This window comes from Opisthocomus hoazin, chromosome 15, assembly GCF_030867145.1.
Source record: "Opisthocomus hoazin isolate bOpiHoa1 chromosome 15, bOpiHoa1.hap1, whole genome shotgun sequence".
Taxonomy (NCBI): Eukaryota; Metazoa; Chordata; class Aves; order Opisthocomiformes; family Opisthocomidae; genus Opisthocomus; species Opisthocomus hoazin.
The window spans coordinates 19,315,197-19,324,392 of NC_134428.1; the positions used below are offsets into that span (position 1 = coordinate 19,315,197).

Here is a 9,196-nt window from a genome sequence, read left to right on the forward strand (position 1 = left end):
CATTTTGTTCTCGATTTTTGTATATGCCGGAAAGCCTAGAAGACTGGAATCTTGCCTTTTTCTTCATGGAGGCAGTCGTGATGCGTGGGGCTGACTGCCTAGGTCTGGGCAAGCCCGTGCGTGGGCCTTCGTCCGCCTCGTCATTTGCCTGCCCCTCCGGTTCCATTGCCTCATACCTATTGCATCAGGGCACCTGGTGTGGAGAGGGAGGCCAGGAGGGGATTCGCCTGCCGCCCCGAGCAGGGACCCGTTTCCATTCCCCGCTGTCTCTCAGGTGCTCTCCTTCAGCCTGGTGGCGAGAGGGCAGGGGATCTTCTGCTTCTTGCGGAACATCCATCCTGTGCGCTTGTTTCGGGGGTGGCAGGGCATGGCTCCACCAGTCTATTTCCCCCTCGCACTCCCTGATGCTCCTGAACCTTTCTGCCTCCTCTTTGAGCTCTGCCACCAGGACGAGCAGATCATCCACCTGGTCACAGCGCACGCAGGCATTCTGCCTGCTGCCCTCCCATACCAGTGACAGGCTCGGGCACTCCCTGCAGCCAGAGACCTGCACAGCTGCCTGTTTATGCGGGAGCTCTGTCTGGGTCTCCGTATTCCGCCTGGTGACGGCTTTCAGGCGAGTGGAGACCCTAGCTACCAGCTGAGCAAGTGATGACCACCGGCTGAATTTACCCCGGTAGCTGGCCGAGCCTCGGGGCCCTGCCTGCGCCAGCTGCCGTGCCAACTGCCGTGGCAGGCCCTGTTTGCCTGTCCTGGTCGCCGCACTGCGGGTCGCTCGTGCTCCCTCGGGGCTGCTTTTGTGAGGGGGGAGGGTGCCGCCGTCACTCTTGACCCCGCTCTTCTTTGGGGGGGGTTTGGGGGGGGCACGCTCTCTCTCGCCAGGCGGCTGTCTCGGCTGTTGTGCCGCTGAGAAAAGGTTTCCCCGGTGCAATCCCTCGCTCCGGAGCCCAGATGTACCGGACGCTCTTCTTCAGGTGGGGCCCGGCGCGCCGCCCTGCCCCTCCCCGCCCGGCGTTCCAGAGCCTTCCCATGCACCCGGGTCCCCTGCCGCCCGCCGCGCCAGCGCCCGCTCGTAATTGGCCGGCGCTTCTGCCGATCTCGACCTCCTGTGCCCTCATTGGGCTGCGGGGCGGCGGGGCGGGTACGTGCCGCGGAGGGTAGGGCTAGCGGCGCCAGCCCAAGCTGGGCGCGGGCCCGGCCTGAGAGCAGCGCGGGGCCCGCGGGTCGCTCCGGCCCGGCTGGGCCCGGCCCGGCCGTGTGAGATGGCCTGGGTGACGGGCAGCGCTGAGTTTCGCCCCCCAGTCCCCAAGTGTCCCTTGGCAGCCCCAGGAGGGGATGGCCCGGGCCTGCCCCCCCGCCAGCGTACAGTGTCCCCCGGGGACTCGGACCTGGGCCCTGCCGCACTTAAAATACTGCTGTTTAGACTGGTTAGTTGACAGTATTCCAGGCCAGCTGTCTACTTTGAAATAAACAAACTCAGTTTCAAACACTTGCTGAAAGTGGTGGGCTGTTTCTGAAAAGCAGGTTCATGTCTTTGCATGTCCTAAAAACTTCAGAAACTACTTTGGGGAGAAGATGAAGCTTTGCAGAAACTTACAGTCAGGATTGAAAATCCTCTGTACTAGGGAGAATAAGAAAGGAAGAACTTCCCTACCCTGTGTAGAAAGTGCTGCTACTTCTTGCTAAGACAGTGCAAAAACAAGCGTCATGTTTGTGAACTGCGAGATTGCATAATATATATCTAGGATAAACCAGAGAAAAACGGATGAAAGACAAAACCATTTTTTGATTTGTTCAGAGTTAAAGATTTGTAATGATTAAGAGATGAAGAAATCTTTTAAAAACACTTGTTTTTTTTTAAACTCCTGGTAGTTAAAGTAGTGTAGCTAAAGTAGGGAGGTCTTGAAGTGTCTTCAAGTGGGGAAGTTCTTACTTGCTGGGAAGTGGAAACTTGGAGTAGTGTGGCATATGGATCTTTGGTTCTCCAAGCAAGGAACTGGCAACCCAAATGTTTAAAATATCAGCTTTGGCTCTAAATGAGTCTTTACCTTGAAACTCCGAGTGCATCCTGATTTTGAATTTGTGGCTCAGCGTGGCAAAGAAACTGTCCTGAATGGCTTCCTCTCTCCACTTGGTCCCCAAAGAACTGTGTGTCTAAAGCTGTACAACGAATGCTTGCTCTGGTTTGACTTCAAACATGGGTTTCCATGGTGGTTGTTTCTTTCTAACTAGCATTTGCTTTCAGTTGTTCAACTTGCAATGTGAATTGCTGAAGAGAACCTTGACTATCGACGTACTTCTAAGCTGTTTGTATTATGTGGCGTGTCTTGTAGGAGTTGCTCCATAACCCCGGATAAACTGCTTTGAATGGAAACTCAGACTAGCTTGAAGGGCGTGTTTGTTACGAGGGGAATTTTCTCTTCACCTCAGGTAACTTTGCTCTTCATGTTTCAGAAGCCTTCATGCTGCAGTTCGAGTTATTCTTCGTCTGCTTTGGATTTTGAGACTGAAAATAAAATAGATCCAGTATTTGATTCGCCAAGAATGTTGCGGCGTAGCTTACGGTTATCTGCTGCGGCATTGAAGAAATCCAGTGATGCACCAAAGGATACCCATCCTGACAGCTCTTACGCTGGAAACCTGTCCTTCAGAGAGCAGTCTTCCAAGTAAGCACTTTTTGTCGTCACAAGTTAATTTCTCGGTTAGAGTCTTGAGACTTGCTGTTTGAACATGACAGTACAAACCTAGTTTCCCGGCTGCTTCATTCTTTGTTCTCGGCATTGACTGCCATACTCTGAGAATTATGCTCAGTGTGTGGTTTGCAGTGAAGTCTTTGCAAAAGCGTAGATGTTGGAGGACTGTCTTTTAAACCTGATTTGAGCCGTTTAGTCATGTCAGTGTTAACATACCCTGCCTTTCTTTTTCATTTAAAGTGAGAGAGAAAGAGAAATTTGCATCTTTCGTGCTGTATCGTATGTGTCTTTGCTCTGTTTCGTAGGGTGCTGAAGCACCGCCCAAGTGTGAATAAGAAATCTGGCAGTGCAAGACACACACCAAGGAAGAATCTGTCCCGCTCTTCCATTGTCTGCCAAAGCAGTTTCAATAGCCATGCCAGTGATGCATCAATTGTATCCAGTGCATTGGGTGAATCCCGGATTCGAGAGCAGAGAGAAGTTACTAATTTCTGGGGTAGGTAATCATTGCCATTGCTTGTATCGGACTGTGAAAGCTGCTTCTGGGTTGGCGTGTATGAACGTGGGACTTTTACTTGGAGTTCTTGTCAGATATCATAGTTGATTGTGGCACTTCCTTACTTTTGAGACCAAATTTTTTTTTTTTTCCCTTTGAAGATCTTGATGATGAAGGCGACCCTAAAGGTAACTATGGTTTCATTTTCTTTCCGAGTGCATTCTATTCAACGGTAACTAGCGACGGCGATACTGATAGCAGTGCTCTATATGTTTTACTCTTGGTTGGCTAGGTAGTGATACTACACTAATGCAGGGAAATGGTGATACAGAAACAGCAGAAAACAGCACAGTGGTCAATGGCTACACTTGCAGGGATTGCAGCATGCTTTCTGAACGGAAGGAGGTTCTGACAGCATACTCGCCTTCTCGTGTGCCATCTTCCAGAATTTACTCCAGGGATAGGAGCCAGAAACATGCATCCAGTAAGTTACTTTCTCTTTTTTTTTTTTTTTTTTTTCATGTGGATGGCAGAATGGTGTACAGTTCAGTTGATGCTTTTTTCATGTAGTGTTCTTTAAGTACTCTTCCTGCCCTGCTAAATTTATCAATATCCAAATTCTAGATATCAGCTTACAAGGAATACCTTCCTCTGTTTCATTTGAAACTTTGCGTACTTGTTGGCTTCTGATATCTAATGATCAGCTTTTCTTTTTCAGTGCTACTGTAGGACTTACACGGTTTTCGAATACGTGTCTATTTCTAAGGTTTTGGTAAGGGTTTTCAGATGAAACTGCTTCTGTATGGTCCAGATTTTTGATGCTTTTTTTTATTCTTACGTGAACTTTCAAAATTGAGCAGAACAGTTACTTTGCAGTGCTTCTGTTATGCAAGAAGTTGGAGAGATGCTGTCCTACTTTGCTTTGGGTTTTTTCTCCTCATTTAACCGTGCAGCTTATTAGAGTGTTTTTAGAAGCTAAACCTCAAGTCCTTGAAAAATGGAACTCCAAAGGGGAAAACTGATTCCAGATAGACTCCCTGGTGACCATATTCCTAAAGCTCAAAACCAAATGAATCTGCTGTAAACAAGGTTCTGCCTTTTCAAGGCAATCTCCATTATAGGGATGCTTGTCCTCAGTGTCCTGACTGCATCTGCCTGCCTCTTGTATACCATCTGTAATTTCTTGATGGTTGGTAGTCCTCAGTTCTCAGGAAGTTGTTTCGTGAGTGGCCTTGAATTAGGAGCCGATTTTGGAATTCTGTCAGTGTGCTATTCTTGAATGAAGTATGTTCTCAGTAGCAAGAAATCCGTTAGTTCGGACTGTGAGGTGTGACTTCAAGTGCTTTGGGGCAAGTATATCTTTTTGGTAAATCGGTATCACAGGTAGGAATTCTGTTGGCTTAGCGTCATGAATTACAAGGGACACTGTATGAAACCTACTTTCTGTGCTCCTGAGTTTGTATTCACGCAGGAGAATTCTACAAGGAACTCATCTTTGCACATGCATTTGAACTTGAACTGAGTAGTTTGGGTTCAACTTCGGGAGGGCGGGGGAAGAGGCACACAGTCATGGCAGGTTTTGGGAATGTGGCTGATTCTAGGAGAGCAGCAGTATGGAGGACTGCCGCTTTGTTCCCGTGGCTCTGCAGAAGTGTGTGTCTCTAGCACTTGAGACAGACCGCTGCAGGAACTTCCTGCAATGCAGAGGCAGAGGAGGAGGTGAGAAGTCCTCACCCTTTCCAATCCACAAGAAGAATGCAGTTTGTCGCTTTGGAGCTGTAACCCACAAAATCAGTATCAACAACTCACGTCACCCTTGGGAAATCCTGAGTAGTGTAAGCAAGGAATTCATTGCTGTGTAGAGTTCTTAATTCTGATGAAGAAAAGGTATTCTTGCTGAAGTCATAGATTCCGTCTTGAAGGTGTTTTCCCTAGGATGTGTAGTTCTTCCAAAAGCTCTGCTCTAATACCCAGTGCATCCAGCCTTTTCAAACCACGCTTGCTTAAGTTTCACACTCCTGGCTAAACAAAGGCTTTCCATGCTTGTTGCTCACTCTTCGACAAGTTAGCGGTCACCAGAGGACAGAAATACATCTTTAGGTAGGTGAACAATTTGTATTCACACTGTTTTTTCCAACAGGAGGAACCTGTTTCTACATGAGTAAGATTCTGCGATTGATGCAAAAGATGCTGCAGTGTGTTTGACCACTGTTAGTGCAACTGTTTCAAATGGTTTTGCTGAAGCTGGGTTGTGAATTAAAAGGTACCTTTTCAGTTGTCTTCCTTGGTCTCCACAAAAAGCTGGAGTGTGTCTGCTGGGTTTTTTTCTTATGGACTTCATCTTTGGCACTACGGTATTCTTTTTCTATAGTCTTTTGGCTGGCTCCTGTCTTTCTCTCTTTTCAGTTGTGCTACCCTTTTCCTACTTTCCCCCTGTTTTGGAAGTATCAGGATTCACATATGTGAGATACGTGTTACAGTTAAGATTCAGATGTTGATTTTGACTAGGAAGTGGTAGAAGGTAATGTTTAAATTGAGAAACTGAAGTTGATTTTTTTTTTTTAAACTGTTTGCTGTGAGAGTGTCAAATCCTAACTCTTCAATGTCTGTAGGTTTGGACTGTCTTCGTACCCTTAAGCCCACTGTGCCATTAAAGCTTGATGAGATCTGTCTTGCAAAACTAAAACTGCCATCATCACTCCGCACTACTCTAAAGCACATCTTGTTTTCCCCAAAAATGTTCCATTCTTCTTTAGTGCTTTCTCTTCTGTAACGCCTGCTCTGTGAGTGAAGTGAAATTGCCATAGGCAGAAGGCAACCGATTTCTGTGTGTGAATAAAACTTTGCGCTCTCCTGTTCTCTCTGCCTCAGTGCCTTGTAACTTGCTAACGCTCTCTTCTCAGTCTTCTAAGATCTCCGGTAAAACCTGTACAAAGAGGTATTGCTTGGCCTGTTTGACAGGATGATGGGAATAGGAGCTGAAGATTTGAGGAGTTGTTACTTGGGGACTTTTGTACTAACTTTGCTATCTGAAAAGAAGCAAGAAAGGTTTTTGAATGAAAAGGCCCCCTGTTATTTACAGAAGGAAAAAAAAGAAGTTTGCACAGAGTAGGCTGCTGCTTTGGTTGTTTTTCAGTTTTTCTGTGACTAACCTGGCTTTAGTAGTGAACCAAGCCAGTTTAGCTGAAATCTGTATCCATGATAGCTCAAATGCGCATATGTGAAAGGCTTTGAACTTGAGTTACATTCCATGTATGCTGTTTGAATGCGTTGCAGCTCACTCAGACTACTGTGGAAGCATGAATGTGAAGGAGTTTTACAGAGAAGATGGCCATCTTGGTGTAAATGAGGGAATCAATATGTAAGTAGAATGACTGATGTTGTCTTTCAGCCTTGGGCTGTACACCAGGTTGTTGCTGTAACAGTAATATCAGATGGCCCCTGACTCTAGGGAAGCTGCAAAGTCAACGATTGTTTGGCAACTTGAACGTAGGGGCAAGAATGGCGATTGCCTGGTGTACTGTAAGATTTCCCCAAGCAAGATTGACTCTGCTGTAGTTTGCTTAGTGGTTTTTGGTTTGATAACTGGTGTGATGACATAGACTTGTTCAAGTTTTCTTGTAACAATCTTGATTTGATCCTGGCTTTGTCCCATTAATCGACTGTTACCACCACCAACCGGTGATGACTGTAAGGGGAAGAAACCTCTTGAACTGTACGCCACAGACCACATGCAATCTTTACGGGCTAAAAGGGTAGCAAGGACCATTTGGCACACCTTTTCTTATGCAGGTTGACTTGGACCTTTTTTTTTCTCTTGTTTTTGTTTTGAATCGCAATCTCACAATGTTAATCCTACATATTGTTTTGCGTTTGTTTTCTTATCTTCATCTATCAAAGTAGATGAAAAGTGTAAAGTGTCTAGAAAATTAATGAACAGCTCTTCTGTTTGATTCTTGCTGTGATACTGGCTTTCGTACGAGCTTGGCGCGCTGCTTAGCTATTAGGAAAAACAAGGTGTAGGGACAGCGTACACCTTGTATGTTAGAAAGAAGAAGTCATATTGTTAATTGATTCCACTTTGGGGCAGTTGGTACACTTGACAGGTTGAAAAGCTGCCTTGAAAAGAAAGCAAGGTATGAGGTATTGGTGTGCAGATGATTTGAATAAAGGGGTTTTAACATTTTATTTTTGTTCTAGTGATAGTCAGTTTTTCCAGGAGTCTTCTAGTGGGATAGCATCTTCCCTGTGAGATGAGCGTTTGCTAGCTTGAATGACAGAGGCATCAAGAATCTGTGGAGTGCCCCTTATTCAGCAAAGGAAAATGATTTGAGACACTTCAGTCACCTAAATGTTTTGCAAAATATTGGGTTGGTAGATCTATAGTCCCTCAGATGAAGCCAGACATATCTGCTAATCTAAAAATGTAGGATTATTTTCTCAATTTGTACTACGTAGTATGTTCTGTAGAATGAGCAGTCCTAGTCTTGGAAATAGTAATTGTTGGCTTCAGTGGGCTTCAAGTCACAGCACTTTGTTCTAGTCTGTTGGGGTTTGTTGTTGTTGTTGGTTTTGTTCTTTCTAAGAGCCTCAAAATTGACCTGCTGAAGATCCTTGGGAACATTCAGTTTATTGAACGTTTACTGCTTGTAACTTTTAGTAGGGAATATTTTCTATTATTTGTGAGTATTTCTCAGGCATCATTAATTCTTTCACTAGGATTTAAAACTTTTAATTGTTCCTTCTTCTGCACATGAACCCAGACAATGAACTTGATGTAGAACTCAGAACAAATCAGATGCTTTTAAAGTAATGATGTGCTTAAAACTTGTTTTTGTGGTACTACTTTTTTACTCTTCTTCTACACTTAGCATGACATTGTTAGATAAACAAGCTGCAAAAGGTAAACTTTGATTTTTGGAAAAGTGATACGCTACACAGATGCTGTTGATCATTCTGTTGATCTCTGTAGATGAAAATTGTGTTTCTAAATTGGCTTGCTTTTACTTGGCTTCATATTTATTAGTGGCTTGCTTTGCTTCTAAACAGTGAAGAACCAAGTCTGTAGATTACTGGAAGGTATGGTTTAAAATATTGCGGAACGTGTGATGTGCAGGGGATCGCATCTGTTTTACTGCATGTGCTGGGAAAGAACATTAAGCACGTATATGTATGTTACCACAAGAAGTGAATTTGTTGTAATCTAGGTTACTTTATGCTTGACGTGTTGCAAACAGTGGGAGCAACAGGATGGCTTGTGTCTCAGAAGGTGGTGTCTCTACTTTGGCTGGCCGTTCTTTCTCCAGGTGACTGTCTCAGTCTCTGTGTGTGTGTGTGTGTGCGCGCGCATTGCCCGTTCCTTTTGACAAACTAGGACTCTGCAGGACGTGGCGTACACTAATCCAACTGTGCTTATGCTGTAGCTTTGGTGTCTTGAAATGCATGTGCTGCTTTTCTTTATTGACCAAAATATGCGTAATGAGAGGGTATATTTCTGTTCGCAGGCATAATGGGAGACTAAGCGGACCGCTTCATGCGGGAACAAGTGTGTGAATAGCACAGAATATGGGGTGCCAAGAATAACGGGGCGTGTTTTGGTTTGGTAGTCACTGCCCATCTTGGTATTCCTCTTAGCAAAAACTGATGCTGCTAATCTGTGCATTTCTTGAAACATCTTGAACTGTCTTCATTGTGTGGTAACTTCGATTCAAACATTGACTTCTGGCAAGATAGCGTTGTTCTAACAAATGAGCATTTCATATTTTTGCGTGGCTGTAGGTTTTGTTGAGCAGCTGGTGTTACAATGCTGTCGTGCTTGTGCTATCTAGATGTTAATAAGCTGCATGCATTGCCTGTGCTCACGCATTTCTCTGCTCCGCAAAGTGTTCTTGGCCACAGTTGCATGTCCCTCTGCTTGGTTCCTTTGAACATGTGCCGCAGTAATGACATTTCGCGCTACCACTTTTTGTCTTCTAGGGAGGGCAGCTTCTGGCATGTACAGGTTACT

The 9,196-nt window shown here is 45.2% G+C and overlaps 1 protein-coding gene across 2 annotated transcripts; it reads left to right on the forward strand.

Moving 5' to 3' along the window:
• Positions 1-2,115: 2,115 nt before the first annotated feature.
• On the forward strand, positions 2,116-8,490 carry LOC142363317 (SUN domain-containing protein 1-like). 2 transcript variants are annotated; one of them, XR_012765653.1, is made up of 6 exons: positions 2,116-2,666; positions 2,999-3,189; positions 3,351-3,377; positions 3,482-3,673; positions 5,330-5,452; positions 6,466-6,539. XR_012765653.1 is itself a non-coding variant. In XM_075436920.1 (6 exons), exons 1-6 carry the CDS (start codon positions 2,368-2,370, stop codon positions 8,410-8,412), a joined length of 810 nt encoding a protein of 269 aa, XP_075293035.1. In that variant the 5' UTR covers positions 2,116-2,367; the 3' UTR covers positions 8,413-8,490. The 2 variants fall into 2 exon arrangements, 1 of the variants encoding a protein (XP_075293035.1); XM_075436920.1 differs by lacking the exon at positions 5,330-5,452 and adding an exon at positions 8,397-8,490 and having other exon boundaries at positions 6,466-6,550.
• Positions 8,491-9,196: the final 706 nt, after the last annotated feature.

Bases quoted from the DNA above. Each gene is read 5' to 3' on its own strand.
- LOC142363317 (XM_075436920.1), top strand. From the start codon at position 2,368: ATGGAAACTCAGACTAGCTTGAAGGGCGTGTTTGTTACGAGGGGAATT. The intron at 2,667-2,998 runs GTAAGCACTTTT...TCTGTTTCGTAG, and splicing joins TTCAGAGAGCAGTCTTCCAA to GGTGCTGAAGCACCGCCCAA. The intron at 3,190-3,350 runs GTAGGTAATCAT...TTCCCTTTGAAG, and splicing joins AGAAGTTACTAATTTCTGGG to ATCTTGATGATGAAGGCGAC.